This window comes from Macaca nemestrina, chromosome 1 (assembly GCF_043159975.1).
Source record: "Macaca nemestrina isolate mMacNem1 chromosome 1, mMacNem.hap1, whole genome shotgun sequence".
Lineage (NCBI taxonomy): Eukaryota > Metazoa > Chordata > Mammalia > Primates > Cercopithecidae > Macaca > Macaca nemestrina.
The window spans coordinates 3642578-3662241 of record NC_092125.1 but is presented as its reverse complement, the minus strand read 5'-3'; the positions used below and the strand labels follow the sequence as shown (position 1 = coordinate 3662241).

Genomic DNA, 19664 nt, shown 5'->3' with positions numbered 1-19664 from the left:
TATTCTGTCTTTTTTAGTCTCTCAGGGGCTTTTAACATTATTAACCACTTGTTCCATCTTCCTCTTTACCTCTCTGGCTGCTCCTTTATAATCTTCTCTTTTTATATTCACTCATGAAGTATTGAGGATTTTCATGGACCTGTCACGGGTTACCTTCTGCTCGTCTTCTACTCTGTACCTCCCTGGGTCATCTCACCCCCTCGCATAACTCCAGCCACCGGCTTCATGCAGAAGGCTCTCAAATCTGAAAACCAGAATCAAATTTTTTTTATATCCAAATACTCTAAATGAAGATCTAAGCCGAGATTGTCTATCTTGAAAATAAGTTATTTTTGTCTATGGAGGCAAAGGCTAATGTAGGAAGTGAAGAATGTTATATATTTCTTAGCCATTTCTTGGTAGTCAGTCATATATTAGGAGTCAGTTCTGTGTGTTTTTAAATACAGCATTGAACGACTCAGTGTTTGTTGTTATTAGTGATTTGTTGGACAGGCTAGAGAGAAAGCACAGTTATTTAAAGATAAAGTGTTTTTAGCCCTTCTCACTTGAATAACATACATACAGATAAGATGTCTGTGAACTTTTAATAGAAATCAATGTGAAATAAGATTCAATTTATAAAATCTCAAATTACAGGCAACTTGTCAAAGCATAGCTGTTGTGTAAACGTGGGAATTCACACAAGGAAAAGACGATTGATTGGTTGATTGATTATATAACATGAGTTACATTCTATCCAATTGCCCCTGAATATATTCACAGACACAGCTGGATGGCTTCTGATTTAGAGAACAAGTATTTTCTTTTCACACAATCCATTCCTAGAAGCACCATCAAAACATAAATATTATTTTCTCATAATAATATAAGGCATAGTGATTTTATTCTTAACCAAGGATTCAGTGTTGTAGATTAGTTATAATTAACAGTGTGTTAGTAAAGTTGAGATAGTATTTTAAACCTACCTGGGTACTTAAACTAATGTAATTTTGCTCCATATTCTGCCAAAAAAATGGAAATTATTTAACCTAGGATTCGAATAACTAACAGTATCCATAGCATTAAAAATTACCCTTACATATTGTAAATGTCACCTACCTACAAGTAACATGTCCATTAAAGTAAACATTAGCTCAATATGCAGTTTAACAGGGCCCAGTTTCTTTACAATTAACTACAAAATTTGAACTAAATCTTCCTGGAGATTTCTTCTCTATGAAAAACAAAAGCTGCCTCCTTTCCTTGTTTCACAGTTTTTGGGCCTGCCTGTGATGAGTGTTCTTTATTGCCCAGTGTAATTTTGCCATGGTTTTCAGCAATCTGCAAACACTCCAGCCCAGGTAACTTGACGGTAGCATAGACAGCAAAGGAGGGGCTGTGAATTTCTACCTCTCTGCCTCTAGTGGGGCTGCTAAGGTACCAACCATCTAAACGACTGCCCAGGCCCTGGTGCAGTCCAGCTTTTCAGCAGAGTCAAGGGCAGAAATTCTGACCTACTTCTGTGTCTGGTACATATTTGTAAAGTGCAGAGGTCCCAGGCAAATTGTTTTCCTTTGAAATAACCTTACTGATTTCTTCAGGTTTCAACTACAGTAAATAATTTGTTAAATAAAAATATTGGAATTAAAGGGGGGAAAATAAATTACTTCCTCTAGCAAATGAGACTCTTATATTCAAATTTAATTAACCAAGAAGCCCCAAACCACAGAGCATGTCACCCAGCATTGACAATTAATTAGCTTTGCTCTGAAAGAGCTACAGGTACCCAGCAAAGAGTTACGGATTAAAGGCTTTACTTGCTCTGCTAAGGCTGCCCATTTCTAGCTCTCACACCTTGATAGTGGTTTGCTGCTGCAGGCAACAAATTATATCTGAAGTGTGTAATTTCATGTCAGGTTTTAATTTCACACAATTGAAATATGGGAAAAGCGAGAATAAAACTCTATTTCTTTTCAAAATAAAGAGATTAAAAGTGAACAGCACAACTTCTTTTCGGTTTCTCATGCTGTTCAAGATAATTTTCTATCAAACGGCGAAGGAAGATAAATACTAAGGAAAGCTCTAAAGGAATTAGTGGTCACTCTTGTCTTTTAAGTGGGTTCTCTGTTTATGGTAGACCATTCAGCTTCTTCCTTTTAGCATTACATTAGCATATGTATAAATGATTTAACTAGAAACTTGGAGCTAGCATCTAAAAGGCAGCATGGTGTAATGAAAAGAACATTAGATTCATTCGATTCTTGAAATCAGATTATCTGGGATATGCTTATCCCTTGAAGGAATCTTAATTTTAGTTGGATAGTCCTTAAACCAGAAAAGATAGGCATACATATTTTATAGACAATTGCTTCTCAGCCAAAAAATCAGGCACTGACATTCCATGAGGAATGGACTTTAATTAGCCGGTGATTGTCTTTCTCTGTCTATATTTATAGGCAACTGAAATAGCTGGGTTGTAGATACATGGTTTCATCAATTCCGTTTAATAAGACCAGCCAGTTCGCTGTTATTCATGTTCATGAAAGATAGCAATAATGTCAGTGAACTACAATCATTTATATCTGGCTTCGGGACGGGTTTTTAATGCACGTTTAAATGGATCTGATGTCTTAGGTGTTTACAGTTCTTTTAATTTATGTATTAAGCCCAGTTTGCATGATTGCACACTATAGGTGGGACTTAGGAAGGGGCAAGAAGCTACTAAGTTTCCCTGGTACAAAGCAGGCTTGGGGCTGGGCAGATCAGGCCAGGAACATGGAGATCTGCAGTCAGGGAGCATCGGATAAGAGAGGATTGATGGTCAAAAGGTCAGATGGCACAGGGAAAAGGACATGTGCACCTAAGTGCAGGTGAAAAAGAAAGTCAGGGAGACCACCCGCGCTGGCTCTGAGGCTTGCAAGTGGATGTCAGGCAAGCAATGAGAAGCCAAGATGCAGATCAGGAAGCTAAAATAAGGAAGATGGGGCATCTGGGAAGACCGAGACGCAAGGCTCCGCACAGGCTAAACAGCAGGAACAAGAGCAAGAATTGGGGTATAGGTGTGGCCAGTCATCAGTTACCCAGGTGCACAGCCACTGTCAGGAGGTCAGGCAGCACAGGTGGGATAGTGTGAGGGATCCTGCCTGCTGTGCTTTCTCAGGTAGGGAATGTTTACCTCTCACTGTCCAGGGAATCTGTATTCAACGTACTTCCACTTTTCTCCTCCCTGCTGAAGTTTTGTGACTGGGAACTGGCAGGTGGGAGCCCACCCCTCCAGGAGAGCAGGGAGAAAAGGAAGGGTAGCTTGGTAGGTGTGGGTGGAGATAAACACTGATGCCCGGGCAATAAAGCAGCTCTAAGCTATGGAATCACATGTCAACATGTATGTCACACGGCATCAAAGGCAGTTTATACATTGGTAATATGTTCCTTTGAACTTTTCTGTTCCACAGGAATTGGGAATATGTTTTGGGTTATTTCATCTTCCAATGTCCTTAAAAATGTGGAGCGTGCTCTCTCTTAAAAATATGAGTGATTGCTGTGGGTTAAAGCAAGTTGCCACCTTCCTGAGGTCATCCAAGTCTCAGAAACAGAACTTCTCTGTTTTAATGAGTGTTTTTCTCTAGATCTTGACCTAGAACTTGTTGTTTAGGCAGTATTTGGGTCTGACTTACTAGGTTTGTTGGACAGACAGAAATAGAAAAGTGCAATGAGAAAGTCGATATGTTCTTAGGTGCCCATAGAGTGTGGCACCAACTTGTCAAATTCTGGACGAAATTAGATTCGTTAGTACACAAGTCCGTAACCTTCTCTTGGGTCCTGAAGCCCAGCTCTTGCAGATGGCGTCTTAGTCATTAGTAAGGCAGCTCCATCAGAGTCCCTGTCATACAAACTATTAAAGGAAGCTGCGAAGATCAGCTGCAGTGGCTGCTATCCTGCTGTCATCTGGCCAGAGGTGAGCTGAGACCAGGGGGCAGCGGGGTACTGAGCAGCTGCTGTATAATGAGCCGAGAGGGGTTAACCGCTGGCAAGGCAAGTGGAAGAGTCATTCTTAACATGCTTTGAATCCCAATATTCATTGCAGCAGCTTCACTAAGCCCTGAGAAACCACAGCATCAGATGGTTTCTCAGTAACACACTCATCAGAAACAGAGGCCGAGGGTGCTTCCCTTTCAACTTCTGAGACAAAAACCCCCAGCAAGGCCATGGATTCTGCCACCGACAGAGTATTTATTTGGTCTTTCTAAAATCCAGATCTCCGCAGCTAGGAAATAACAAACTCATGCTTTGTACTTCTGTTTAGCCTTCCACGCCAGTGGCTGTTTTTTAAATTAAATAGTTTCTGCTTTATTTTTGTGTATGAAAATGTCTATTTCACACAGGGAGCTTGGCTCAGCAGATATGCACAGGTACTTGGCTTTATACAAAGGAGAAGGTTTTACACTGAATAGCTTTTATTTAAAGACTGGTTTATACTATCAAAAGGAAACACGGAGGAAACCCCACCAGGGCATTTGGACTGGGTGCAGATTTCTTAAGGAACACTCCACGAGCACAGGCAACCAACACAAAAATGAACAAATGGGATCACATCAAGTTAAAAAGCTGCTGCATGGCAGAGGAAACAAATCAACAAGGCGAAGAGACCACCCACAGAATGGGAGAAAATATTTGCAAACTACCCATCTGACAAGGGATTAATAACCAGAATATATAAGGAGCTCAAACAACTCTATAGAAAAAAAAATCTAATAATCCGATTTAAAAATGGGCCCAAGATCTGAATAGACATTTCTCAAAAGAAGACATACAAGGCCGGGCGCGGTGGCTCAAGCCTGTAATCCCAGCACTTTGGGAGGCCGAGATGGGCGGATCACGAGGTCAGGAGATCGAGACCATCCCGGCTAACACGGTGAAACCCCGTCTCTACTGAAAAATACAAAAAACTAGCCGGGCGAGATGGTGGGCACCTGTAGTCCCAGCTAATGTAGTCCCAGCTACTCGGGAGGCTGAGGCAGGAGAATGGCGTAAACCCAGGAGGCAGAGCTTGCAGTGAGCTGAGATCCGGTCACTGCACTCCAGCCTGGGTGACAGAGTGAGACTCCGTCTCAAAAAAAAAAAAAAAAAAAAAGAAGACATACAAATGGCAAACAGGTACATGAAAAGGTGCTCAATGTCATTAATCATCATAGAAATGCAAATCGAAACTACAATGAGATTATCATCTCACCCCAGTTAAGATGGCTTTTATCCAAAAATCAGGCAATAACAAATGCTGGTGAGGATGTGGAGAAAAGGGAGCCCTCGTACACTGTGGGTTTGTACAACCACTGTAGAGAACAGTTCGGAGGTTTCTCAAAAAACTAACAATTGAACTACCATGCAATCTAGCGATTGTAGTACTGGGTATTTATCCAAAGGATAGGAGGTCAGTATATGGGAGAGATAGCCAAGCTCCCATGTTGATTGCAGCACTATTCGCAGTAGTCGAGAGTTGGAAGCAACCTAAGCATCCATCAGTAGACAAATGAATAGAGAAAAGGTGGCACATATACAGAATGGAGTACTATACAGCCATAAAGAAGAATGAAATCCTGCCATTTGCAACAACATGGATGGAACTGGAGGTCATTGTGTTAACTAAAATTAGCAAGGCCCAGAAAAACAAACTTCACATGTTTTTACGTGTGCTGCCCAGATAACACAATTCAGGAAAAGCTTTCAGCTCCCGCCAGAAAGTAAAGCTCTTCAGCCGTAGTGGGTTTACCTGCTGTGTGTCTTCAGGCTTCTCCCAGTTCTCTCTCTCTGCTGTGGAGCCAATATAAAGTTACCAATAACATTTGTGGTGTAGATGCTTCTCATCTGTGCAGTTTAGGAGTAGACTCTAATACAGAGCAGCTGCTGGGTGAACCAAAGATGGCTTTAGTGATATTTATAGCTTATTGATGTAGTGATATTTGTAGCTTATTGATTGCATAGTTCTTTGTCTATGATTATCATTCAATAAATACTGATGGACTGAGTTTCCTGGAACTCTGAGATTCGTTTTAAGCAGCTTCCAGCATTCTTTCTCTGTGTGTGGAGGGAGGTTCAGGAGGCAGTAGAAGGTGGCTGTAATAATGTGGTGTTGTGGTGGTAGTAGTTGTTATAATTTCCCTTTTATATCCTAATTCTGGCCACGACCTAACTCACTGTACTGAGACATTTTCCCCCTATAATGTGGAGGTATGTTGCTAAGCAACCAGATCAGTAATTGGTAAGTGCTTATGTATAATATGATTTGATTTGAGTTACATACAAAAATATGTAAATGGTTTTTTCTCTTCATTATTAGATAAATGATTATCATTTGGTTTTATTTTGCCCAAATAATATAAAATAACTGCTTTCATTTACCAACATTAACATGATGTAGTAGAAAGGCCCAGGATTAGAGGATGGAAAACATGAATCCTAGTCCCAGGTCTGAGAGTCAGCAGTCCTGTGGCCATGGCTAAAGTCAGGGAACTTGCCAAGCCTTCCTCTTCTTCTTCCTTTTTTTTTTTTCCAATCTGGAATGTGTGGTACAAATACCTTCTCTGCTTGCCTCCCAGGGCCAGGCTAAGAATGGATGTGATGATGTATAGAAAATATTTTAGGAAAAAGAAATCCAAGGTCTAAGCATTGTCTGGAATTCCAGGCTACTTAATTTTGGAACTCTGAGTCTGTTAGTATAATTCCAAAGGTTGGATTGACTGAGAAGGAGGCCCTCCTCCAGGAGGGCACAGAGCCAGAGGGCAGGTGTGCACCTATAGAAGAAAATAAACACACGGCATGGACCCTGAATAAGTGAACAGTGCAGTGACGGTGGTGAGACAGAAGCAAAAGGCCACATGGTCAAGCACTGTCTCATTAAGCATTAAAGCATAAGATAGATCATCTCAAGACCAACTGCTGGCCAGGTGCAGTGGCTCACACCTGTAATTCCTGCACTTTGGGAGGCTGAGATGAGAAGATCACTTGAGGCGAGGAGTTCAAGACCATCCTGGGCAACAAAGTGAGATGCTGTCTCTCCAAAAAAAAAAAAAAAGTTTTCAATTAGCCAGGCATGATGGTGCCTGTACACCTGTAGTCCTTGCTACTCTCTAGGATCACTTTGGCCCAGAGGTTTGAGGCTGCAGTGGGCTATGATCGTGCCACAGCACTCTAGCATGGTGACAGAGCGAGACCCTGTCCTTCAGAAAAAAACAAAAGAAAACAAACAACAGAAAGACAACTGCTGTAAGACTTCAAGGGAAAGGACAATGATCCACGAGGGCTGCAGTCATTGATGAGGGCAACTTGTATAATCGTTGAAGCATGGGGAAAAGTTTTTTTTTTTTTTTTTTTGAGACGGAGTCTCGCTCTGTCGCCCAGGCTGGAGTGCAGTGGTGCGATCTTGGCTCACTGCAAGCTCCGGCTCCCGGGTTCACGCCATTCTCCTGCCTCAGCCTCCCGAGTAGCTGGTAACCATGCCTGGCTACTTTTTTGTATTTTTAGTAGAGATGGGGTTTCACTGTGTTAGCCAGGATGGTCTCGATCTCCTGACCTCATGATCCACCCGCCTCGGTCTCCCAAAGTGCTGGGATTACAGGCGTGAGGGGAAAATTTTTAAGGGTAAATTCACAGCAGTGATTACCACTGGTTAACACTGTGCATTAACATGCAAATGTCAATCCATTTCCAAATGATAACAGTGCCTGGCTGTAGTATTTTAACATGATATTGTTTGAGGCTAATGGTCACCATGTTTGCCTCCTAGCAGTAAACATTTTATTTGAAGTCATGTCCTGAATTACTTTCCTGCACTCATGAAATAGATGATTTGCATAAAAATAAAAAAAAAACCCAGCCCCATATGCTTTTCAGTCTCTAGAGACATAGAAATGACCTCCCTGACAGCCAATTAGAAAATACAAAGGTGAAGGCTGATGCTCTTAGTCCCGATATGGAAAGTTCCAGAATGACTAGCATGTTTCTGGGCTACACCCAAATACTTTTAAGTAGGTGTTATTTCACAATAAAGCATTAATGGTGTTCGTTACATGTGGATGAGTAGCTTCACTATGTCTGGAAGCTCTGCCTCAGAACATAGGATCTTGTTACCTATCCCTGCTGTTTATAATCTGTTTTATTGTCTTCTCCCCCTGTGTCATTGACCGGATGGTTTTTCTAGGGGCTGCTGTAATCTGTGATGTTGTTGCTCATTGTCAGATAGCCTTAATCCTCAGAACATTGACATAGTTCTATAATGGTACGTGAGCCATGGCAGCCCACGGCAGCACTGACCATTTTCACATGAAATGGCAGCCTGGATTGTCCTTTGCATGCTGACAGGGGAGACTGTCCGTCCACCACCCCGTCCTGGTCAGGACCCTTTCTGTTCGGCAGGTGTAGCGGCTCTGAGAGTCTCATGGTTTTTCAAGTGATATCTCACTCATCAATTACCTGGGTTGGATTTAGTGGAGCTCGAATGACCTCTTAATTTTTATAAACATTTTACCCACCTATTTGAGTATCCCACACTTGAGCAACCCTCAGACAAGATGAAATATTCTTAGGATAGGGTTAGGAACACACAGTATTCCTAAAACGTTTAAAGATGTAGAGGTCCTTAAAAATGACCGTATTGCCTGATTTTCCTGTCTGTGCCCTAAGGAAAGTTCTATTCTTCATGAAGCCAATAATTTTTAAAAGATTGCTAGGTCAAGATTTTAGTAATCTTTAGACACTAAGGACAGGAGGTTTCAATTTAATTCTCATGAGATGCACTTAGAATGAGGGGTTTTCCATTTTAACCCCCTGCAATTCTCACAATCCAGGGTAAGAGTCTGACAAATAGTCTATTACACAATTACAAAAAAAAAAAGTCAAAATCGAGTTCCCCCTCTAATCTATATGACCGAGACCTAAGACTTTCCCTGCACTTAAACCCATTGAATCCACCAGATAAGTATGGACCTCATTTTTTAGGTTTGGGGAGATCTGGCCAATGAGAGCAAGTAACCACCCTATTGTGATGGTCATTTCAGTTCTAAACTGATCCTTGAATTCAGATATTGTCATATTGATGCATTAGGAGAATTGTCTTTTGTGTGAGATGAGTGAGGCTATGGAGAGAAAGGACTGGCACTCAGAGGGAAGGCAAGGCCTGAGTTCACTGGGATATTCTAGCCAAGGACAGGCTACTGCTCTTCTCCTCACTGCCTGATAATGCTCAGTGTGGCACCACTGTTTTTTTTTGTTTGTTTGTTTGTTTGTTTGTTTTTGTCTGAGACAGAGTCTCGCTTTGTCGCCAGGCTGGAGTGCAGTGGCGTGATCTTGGCTCACTGCAACCTCTGTCTCCCAGGTTCAAGCAATTCTCCTGCCTCAACCTCCTGAGTAGCTAGGACAGGTGTGCGCCACCATGCCTGGCTAATTTTTGTATTTTCAGTAGAGATGGGGTTTTACCATGTTGGCCAGGCTGGTCTTGAACTCCTGACCTTGTGATCTGCCTGCCTTGGCCTCCCAAAGTGCTGGGATTACAGGCGTGAGCCATCACTCCTGGCCCACTTTTTTTTTTTAAATAGGTGTTCAGGAAATATTAATTTCATCCTGATAGAGAGACTTTTTCCTTGAAATAAGGCATAGATAATTATATGAAGCTAATGGATGTTTAAAGATGTATGCTGGGATAAATAGCTTTAGGAAATGTATTGTACTATCCTTGGTAAGAACAAGACAAGTAAATATTGCTTATGGTAGATTTTAAGCTATTTTTTTCTGCTACTGGAAATCATAAAACAACCCATTCGTCTGTTTTTTTTTTTTTTCCCTATGAAAGAAAGAACTTATCAGGCATTAATTACATAAAATATACTTCTAGTCAAAATGTCTTTACCTTTTCTTTATTTTTCTTTTTGAGATGGGGCGTTGCTCTGTCACTAGGCTGGAGTGCAGCAGCACGATCTCGGCTCACTATGACCTCTGCCTCCAGGTTCAAGCGATTCTCCCACCTCAGCCACCCGAGTAGCTGGCATTACAGGCATGTGCCACCATGCCTGGCTAGTTTTTGGATTTTAGTTGAGATGGGGGTCTCACCATGTTGGTCAGGCTGGTCTCAAACTCCTGACCTTAAGTGGTCTGCCTACCTCGGCCTCCCAGAGTGCTGGGATTACAGGTGTGAGTCACAGCGCCCGGCCATCTTTACCTTTTCAGTTCTTTCATGACTTCCTCTCCTTTATGTCCCTGAATAATACAATTATACATGAATGATTTCTCAACCTTAACCTTCTCTTCTCTGTGTCATTGAAGTGCTGTATGAAAAGAACAGAAGCTGCTGACCTCTAAGAAATTGGAATATATAAAATAAAGATCAAACAGCTGGTTATAATGATGTCAAAGATAAAATAAAAAGCCATTATAGAATCTATGGCTATACAAATGTGATTTATATTAATTTTTAGTATTCTGAAAATTTCCCGATATATTTATTTTATACACAAGTTTTAGGAAAATAATTTTATATGTATTCTCAAGATGACTTCTTCTATCACTGTTTTTCTGCATTGAAGCCAACAGAGGCTTTGCTAAATGGAGTAGAGTCCAGGAGTCATTGCAGAATCTCTATACTGGAAACCATTCAGGTTCCCCACTGCACGCATCCCTCTCCCTCACATTCCCGGTAAGTGGTTTTCTACCCACCATTTGGATATTTTCTGTGACAAAAAACACTCACTATTTTATGAAGCCGACGCATCACTAGTGGGTTACTCCAATTTTTGGAAAAATGTCTCTTAACTTATCAAGCTAAAGATGCTTTTACGTTTCACCTACTGCTTTGGTACCTGTATTATATAGATTTAACCCCTATTCAGATATAATACAGTACAATACAGGACACAGACCAGATTCAGCCTCGGCTCTACTACTTCTTAGTGATTATATTCTTTCAAAGGATCATTGATTAGTGTACTAAACGCTTTACATGTACTGTCATTAAATTCTCATAAAAACTCTAAAAATGTGGGTATTATTTTTGCTTCATCTTACTACGCAGAAACTGAGGCTTGATAATCATATTTATAATAGTCGTGATGATGGTGATAGCATTGTCATGTGACAACAATGTGCCAGGCACTGTGCTTAGGCCTTTATAAACATTATCAGAATTTAGGTAACTTGCCTAAGATTATCTACCTAGCACCTAGGAAGCTGGATGTTCAAACTAGGTCAGAAGGGCCTCAGGATTTAACTGCCTTGAGCTTCATTTGTTTGTCTGTTAAATGGGGTAATAGTGTTCTGCTCACAAGGGCTTTTGAGATTCAATAAAATGGCTTATGAAAGTATCTGGCATCCTTGCTTGAAAGATACTTCCTTCCACATGTCATTTATTCATTTCATTAAAGACAGTTTTTTGAAAGACTCCTTCCTCTTTCTCCAGGTTTCTTTTCTCCGGGTTAAATATCCCCAGCTCCTCTGTCTTCGTTCATTCGTTCAAAACATACCGTGAGCTCTCTTCCCTGCTAAAATTTACATTCTAGAGGGAAAACAGATAGTAAGCAATACACATGGTAACGAAGTAAAGCATCTGCTATGTTACAAGATAATAGGTGTCATGGTTGTGAACAACAAAGATAAAGGAAATTAGGAGTCTGGGAGTGAGTGGTTTTTGTTTTTGTTTTTTGTTTGTTTGTTTGTTTGTTTGTTTGTTTACTGTGGCTGTGTGACAAATTATCCCCAAAACTTAGTGGCTAAAAGCAACAAAGATCATTTATCATCTCTCGTAGTTGCTGGGGATCTAAAATTCAGATAAGATTTAGTGGCTGTGATTTATCTCTGTCCCATGACGTCTGGGACCTCAGGCAGAAGACTTGAAGGATGGCATCTGGAATAATCTAAAGGCTCATTCTTTTGTATGTCTGGCAGTTGAGGACCATCTTCTGTGGTCCTCGGTTCTTTTCCACATGACCCTCTGCATGTGACCTGGGCTTCCTCACAGCATGGGAACTGCGTTCCCAGGGTGAGTGTCTCAAGAAAGAGATCCGGGGAGAGGCCATTATTGCCGTTTGTGTCTGAAGCTCAGAAGCTCTACAGCATCACTTCCATGACATTCTGTGGCCAGGGCAGTTTCAGAGTTTTTCTTGGGTTCAAGAAGGAACATAGACCCCTACCTGTCAAGGGGAGAGTATCAGTGTCAGGTTGTAAGAAGTGCATGTGGGAGACACATGGATGCAGCCATCTTTGGAAAGTACTGTCTGCCATGATGGGCAAGGTAGGTTCATGGATAAGGTAACATTTGAGCGAAGATTTAAAGGAGATGAGGGAGTGAGCCATATGCCCGTCTCCATCTGGGCAGAGCATTCCAGGCTGACACAAGAGCCTGTGCAAAGGCCCCGAGATGGGGATTGGACCAAGGGTATTTGGAGGCTAGGATGACTGGAGCAGAATCATCAAAGAAGAGAGTAGTAGGAAAGGTGGTCTGAGGGATATGGGGGAAGGGGAAAGACCATGGGGGCTTCATAGGCCACTGCAAGTACTTTGGCTTTTACTCTGAGTGATATGGAGAGTCAAACGGAGGGCCTTGAGCAGACTTAAATTTTAAAAGTTACTCTGGCTTCCGTGTGAATAGACAGGTGGAGAGTGGGTACAGAAGATGGGAGACAAGTTAGGAGACTGGCAGCAATCCAGCGAGAGAAGTCTGCGGCTCTGACCAAGATGGTAGTAAAGGTGGTGAGAGGTGGTTGGATCATAGATCTGCTTTGAAGTTTTAGCCAACGAAACTTCCTGATGGATTAGATGTGTGAGAAGTAGAGAGGTCAACATCAAAGAAGTCATTAGAAGGATGGAATTGCCATTTTCTGATACAGGAAAGGCTGAATGTGTAACAGCGTTGCAGGTAAAAAAAAAATCAGGACTTCAGTTTTAGAGATGGCAAGCTTGAGATGTTTGTTAGATATCCAAGTGGAATTGTTGAAGAGGTAATTTTGATACATAAATAAGGAGTTCCAGAGAGGGATCTAAGCTGGAAATAAAAATTGATTAATCCTAGGCATTCAGGATGTTATTTAAATCATGATCCTGGAAGAAAACACCAAGGGATTGAGTGCAGCAGTAAAGAGGACGAGGACTGAGCCCTGAGGCCGCCATCATTAAGAGGCTGGGCACAAGAGAAGGAACCAGCAAAGGAAACTGGAAAGGAACGGCCAGGGTGTCCTAGAAACCTAGCAGAAAGTGTATCAAGGAGGAAGGACCTACTGAGGGCTCTGATTGGTCAAGATGGGGCTGAGAACCATTAACTTGAGCAATCACGGTGGTCATCCGGAGCCCAGACAAGCAGTTTCAGATGAGTCGTGGGACACATGCCTGAATGAAATGAGCTTATCGATAGTGGAAGGAGAGGGACTGGACAAGGCCAACATAGACGACACTATCCCTGAGTTTTGCTGCCAGGATAGGCAAGGAAGTAGAACAGTAGCTGGCTGGGGAAGAAGAATCAGGAGAAGGATTTGTTTTATTTTTTAAGATGAGAGAAGTAACAACACATCTGCGTGCTGTTGGGAATGATCTAGTCGCGTGAAAGTTTGTAGGAGGGAGAGGGAGGAGGGAAGCCTTGGAGGGATATCCTGGGGTGTGCTTTACTTTCAAGGATCCTTGCTTTTCTCCGCAGCAGGGCATGTGTGGGGTGGGCATGGGTGGCAGAGATAAGAAAAGGAAAAAGCCATCAGGCTACTGCCTGTTTTAAGCTGCCTTTCGGTGTCACTCCCTTCCCCTGTCTGTCTCTCCATGTGGACTGGGAACCCCAGCAGGTAGGGAAGTGGGAACCATAGCCATCACCTGGTCCTTTTTTTTTTTTTCCTAAGACAGAGTCTAGCTCTGTCGCCAGGCTGGAGTGCAGTAGCACGATCTCGGCTCACTGCAAGCTCCGCCTCCCAGGTTCAGGCCATTCTCCTGTCTCAGCCTCCTGAGTAGCTGGGACTACAGGCGCCGCCACCACGCCCGGCTAATTTTTTGTATTTTTAGTAGAGACGGGGTTTCACCGTGTTAGCCAGGATGGTCTTGATCTCCTGACCTCGTGATCCGCCCGCCTCGGCCTCCCAAAGTGCTGGGATTACAGGCGTGAGCCACTGCGCCCGGCCACCTGGTTCTTTTTACACTGTGAAAAGGAACCCTGAATGTAGATGGATAAACAGCACCTTTTAGTTCCTAGCAGATCACCATCTTCCTTCTTCTAGTCCTCTGAGACATAGGCAGTCTGACTTGACAGCAGGGACGGATCACTGAGCAGAGGTGCATGCAGGTGTCAGAAGGCCACGTGATGCCTCGTGCCAGTGACTGACCTGGGATGAGTCACTGTTCATTTAGGGAGAGAATCTCAAAAGGAATGACTAGTCATTGAGTAATTCCATTTCACCCTTGATTTTAGAAGGAAAGTGCCAGGAAGGGTAGCAATGAAATCATGAAAAAAAGTATTCCTAGTTTTTTCTTCGTACTGGTTGAAAAGAGAAAGTGTCCCGTGCTTTCCCTTTCTCATCATCCTTCCATAGGGTGACTTAGGGTATCTTCCCATCAAAATCGGTAATTCCTCACTTATCTCATCCCCTGTATTTCACTCTTGTGAAATAGATTTTCAGTTTTACAGATGAGAAAAATTAAGCTTTGAAATGGTAACACCGTTTGATATATTTGTGCAGTGGCAATTTTTTAGCTCGCAATTTGTCAAAAGGCTGACACTTAATGACACAGAATTAAAACCAACTATCCCAGATCATTAAAAGAGACTGGGGCTGGGGAGGGAGAGGCGGTGCAAATGGTGTTGCTTTTGTCTTTCCGACCTGCCCCTCTCATGATGTGCTCTGCAGTCGGTAAGAACATTGGATGAATTATAAGGTTTTAATCAGTAGAATAAAGTCAGGGTGGTCCTTTCATTTTAAGTGGCAGCTCAAATGTTTCGAACATTTGATGAGGAAATTAGAATTCTTAGAATAGGAGTTTAGTGTTTAAACATCAAGAATTAATCCAGAAATGAGTATATTAAGAGTCTGTGAAATGCCTTTACCTCACACTGCCCCTTCCCCTCTTTTCTTCTTTTCTGTGATAAGATTATCATGGTTTTGTTTTGCTTTTTCTTTTGAGATGAAGTCTCGCTCTGTGGCCCAGCCTGGAGTGCAGTGGCGCTATCTGGGCTCACTGCAACCTCTGCCTCCCGGGTTCAAGCGATTCTCCTGCTTCAGCCTCCTGAGTAGCTGGGATTACAGGTGCACGCCACCACGCCTGGCTAATTTTTGTATTTTTAGTAGAGATGGGGTTTCACCATGTTGGCCAGGCTGGTCTCGAACTCCTGACCTCAGGCGAGCCGCCTACCTCGGCCTCCTAAAGTGCTGGGATGACAGGTGTGAGCCACCATGCCTGGCCAAGATTATTGTGTTTTAAGTGTTACAGGATACTTGAATGTTGTACGATGTCATTTAAACAGCCTGTGTTATGAATGATGCTGGCCGCCTCCCCTCCCACCTTTCCCTGCCTTCACACTCTGTGCCCCCTTTAGTGCTTTGACCCCTTACTCCTTGCGGTCACCCATGAATTGCATTTTGTATTTAAAGACCTCCCTGCACAGTATCGTCTTATCTATGTGAGCAGCCCACAGTCTCAGCACCCTACACCCTGGCTGGAGTTCACCTTCTGGTTTGGTGTTATATTTCTAAAACCAGTTTGATTGTTTCTGTTGCGCTGGGGCTTGTGTTTTTCCAGTGCCCTGTACAGAGCAGGCCTCGACTGGTCTCCACATGGTTCTTCATCAGACTGGTTTGGATTTTACAAGGTGTTAGAGTTTTTTGATTAGCTCATGAGGTCTCGCACTTGAGTGTATGCCAGAGAAGTGATTCATCGGTAGAGTGATGAACGTAATGGGTGCCGTTTATCCCCAAAGATGCCCAGCTTTGTTCTGCTTAAGCTCAACATTGGTGGATAACAAACAATTCTTTGTAAATCGCGATTGCAGAATCCTGCTATTTGATGGCTTTGTTTTTCCTTTTGCTGTATAAACGACTGGGTAGCTCGTTCAGTGCACCTGTTATGGTAAGGGACTGCTATAGAGGACACTGAGCAGGAGGAGAGAAGGAATGATTACGCCTCAGTAAGAACGAGGGGTTTTTTAAGAGAAAAAAAACGAAGTAAGCCTAGCATATCTGATTGTACAGTCATTTTCCCCTTATTGTTCCTTTCTTATGTTTTCCCCTCCAGAGCTGCCCAGAAGTTAAATCTGTCTTCTAAAAAGAAGAAACGTCGGCCCACTTCTTCCGCCGCCGAACCACCGCTCTTTGCCACCAGTTTCAGTGGGATCCTGCAGACCTCCCCTCCCCCAGCCCCGCCCTGTCTGCTGAGGGCTGTCAACAAGGTGAAGGACACCCCGGGGCTGGGCAAGGTAGGACCATCCGCCGTCCCTGCCATCTGCCCAGTGTGCGAGGTTCTGGATCAAGTTTCAGGAAGAAGAAAACGAGGGCTCCAATGTATTAAAATAAGACGGCACCAGGGAGAGAAGGAGGCAACATGAAATTCGTTTCAAAGTCCTGAAAATTGTCATGCGTTGCATACACTAAGTAGTAAACTAAGACATGCAAATTGTAAGAGAACTGATTTGCTTTTGGTGGGAAAAATAAGCTTGGCATTGTTTGACAGAATCATAGCTATTTAAAGAAAAGACATAAAGGCACAAAGTATCGAGGCAGGGGCAGGAGACCGAGGGAAGCCACAGTATAAGGTACAGAAATGAGATGTAACAAGGCGTCGTAATTTCCCTGTGACACTTTTGGGTTTTTCCTTCCCCTTCAGAGAAATCCCGACTCCTGCTTTGAACCAGAACACTGAGGGGATTCGTGAGGAGCGTTTGCAGTCATGCCTTTCTAGCCAACAAGGGCAATTTCGAATTGTTACAAATGCTTAGAAAGAGATGTAGGATCATGCTTACAAGCTATTGCTCAGCTACATTTGGGATATCTTTATTTTTAAATGTCATTTCTAAATTCTTTCTCCCTTCCGAGGAAAGCGTTTGGGTGAAGTAACTTATGGTTTACTCATCATTGGTGAATAAGCCGGGGCTTATACAAACATGTAGTGAAAGAAAGAGGTGGCGGTTTTATTTTCCATTTTTATCAAAAATAGGAGTGGCGCACACGACCTCACTGGTCCTTTGCAGACTTAACGTGACTCCGGCCCTGGGCTGCATTTGGCCGGAGTTGCTAGTCTTGCTGAAGCTCCAGAGCAACTACTAAACTTTGTGGACTGAGATTCTACCTGTTCAGATTGCAGACTGCCAGTCCCCTGGGTTCCCAAACACGGTCGTGCCTGGGTCTCCAGGCATCAGAAGGCCTGTGTCTCTCTGGAGTCTCCCCTTACAACCTCTACCCTCTCTTCTTTTCTCCTTCCCCAGTTTCTCCCGTGTCCTTCCATCCTCTCCCACCCTCAATCGCACCACCTTGTTGGGAAGGTATTAACTTCATGTGGTACTTTTCCCCAAGAAGAGTTTAAATGTCAAGATTACATTGAATAGTTCGGGCACAGTGGCTCCCACCTGTAATCCCAGAGCTTTGGGAGGCCACAGCAAGAGGAGCAGTTGAGGCCAGGAGTTCGAGACCAGCCTGGGTAACATAGCAAGACCCTGTCTTTACAAAAACATTTAAAAGTCAGCCGGGCACAGTGGCAGATGCCTATAGTCCCGGCTACTCAGGAGGCTAAGGAGGGAGGATCACTCAAGCCCAGGAGTTTGAGGCTGCAGTGAGCAATGATCATGCCACTGCACTCCAGCCTGGGTCACAGAGTGTCTCTATTTTTTATTTATTTATTTATTTATTTATTTATTTATTTATTTATTTATTTATTGAGACGGAGTCTCGCTGTGTCACCCAGGCTGGAGTGCAGTGGCGCGATCTCGGTTCACTGCAAGCTCCGCCTCCCGGGTTCCCGCCATTCTCCTGCCTCAGCCTCCCGAGTAGCTGGGACTACAGGCGCCACCACTGCGCCCGGCTAGTTTTTTGTATTTTTAGTAGAGACGGGGTTTCACCATGTTAGCCAGGATGGTCTCGATCTCCTGACCTCGTGATCCGCCCGTCTCGGCCTCCCAAAGTGCTGGGATTTTTTTAAAAAAACTTACATTGAACAGAGCAGTCCTTCCTCTGGCGGGAAGCATCCAGTCCCAGAGTTTCCATGGCGGTGGGCAGGGCAGATGGTTTTCGCTGAGGGCTTTCCCAGGCCCCGCGGTAAAGAAACACCGGAGGCAGGGCGACCGCCTGGGCTGTCTGTAGGGCCTGCCCCAGCGTCACTGGACATGGAAGCAGATGGAACAAAACAGTGTGGACCAGGACTCCTATCCAGGAGAGGACTCAGTGGGTGGGAGCCCCCGAGGAGGGGCCGTGGTACCCCACAGGGGCACACGAGTGTGATCGTGGATGGTTGATACGCTGCCTTCTGTGGAGGGTGGGTCCAAGTAACTGCTGGGATCTTCTATTCTTTTTTACATTTTTTATTTTTAATTGTGGTAAGATAGAAATAACATAAAATGTGCCATCTCAACTGCTTTTAAGTATACATGGGCGCTCTTGTTTTGCAAAGAGGGATTTGGAACTTTGGTGCCGGAGCTGAACTGCCCCGGACACAGTGAAATCAAGCTGTCAGTGCAGCGACCTTCCCCTCCTGTGCTCTGAGCCACACCCCACTTCTCTTCTGAATAAGTGTGAGCAAATATTTAGGTGGTATCCCCTTGAAAAGGTGTCAGATGATTAGCCAACCTGGGGTGCTCATGTACCCCAATACAGCCCTGTCCAGGGCACCTCAAAATGAAGCACATCAGAAACCATCCTCCTGCATCTACAGTACTGGCCTTGTCTGTGGTTCCTAAAAGGGTTGATGTGGATGCATCTTCAGGTGGCTCTGACCTCTCCTCCTCTATCCCTAATGCCTTCCCTGGAATTCTGAGATGAGGACATCAGGGTGCCAAGGCCAGGGACCAAAACAGCAGAGTGTCCCAGCCAGCGGGATGACCCAGCACTGACACAAAAATAATTTGGGGGGCAAAGGATACTGGTCCGATCTTGATTTCATGATGTACCATATGTAGTGACCACAGGTAAGGGGCCTTACAATGAAGAGTTATGCTTGTTAGTAAACTAAAGTTTGCATTTCATACTTTTTTTAAATTAAAGATATCTGTCACTCATTTGCAATCCAAAATGCAATCAAAGCCCTGAGTTCCCCCATGGGACTGGGTCTTGGAGCGGGGCATCGGCCTGGGGTCACAGAACATAACAGAAGGTGTGGCTTCCGTCTGACCAGTGGCCACATGGCAGCTGAGTCCATCCTCCTGTCCTGCTCAGGCTTCTGGGGGGTGGGTGACAGTGAGGGGGAGGAAGTGACAGTTGGAGAGAAAGTGTACCATGATTGAAACAAGAAGCTGGCCGGGCGCAGTGGCTCACGCCTGAAATCCCAGCACTTTGGGAGGCTGAGGCAGGCAGATCACGAGGTCAGGGGTTCAAGACCAGCCTGACCAACATGGTGAAACCCTATCTCTCCTAAAAATACAAAGATTAGCCAAGTACGGTGGCACACACCTGTAATCCCAGCTACTCAGGAGGCTGAGGCAGGAGGATTGCTTGAACCTGGGAGGCGGAGGTTGCAGTGAGCAGAGATTGTACCAC

The 19664-nt window shown here is 43.8% G+C and overlaps 1 protein-coding gene across 8 annotated transcripts in view; it reads left to right on the top strand.

Moving 5' to 3' along the window:
* LOC105474699 (kinesin family member 26B) overlaps positions 1-19664 on the top strand; it is a 568793-nt gene that overhangs the window by 369346 nt on the left and 179783 nt on the right. For all 8 annotated transcript variants that reach the window (XM_011729515.3, XM_011729518.3, XM_071069292.1 and 5 more), the window contains one exon: positions 16219-16399. In XM_011729515.3, coding sequence (XP_011727817.2) covers positions 16219-16399 — 181 coding nt within the window. The remainder of the gene's footprint in view (positions 1-16218; positions 16400-19664) is intronic.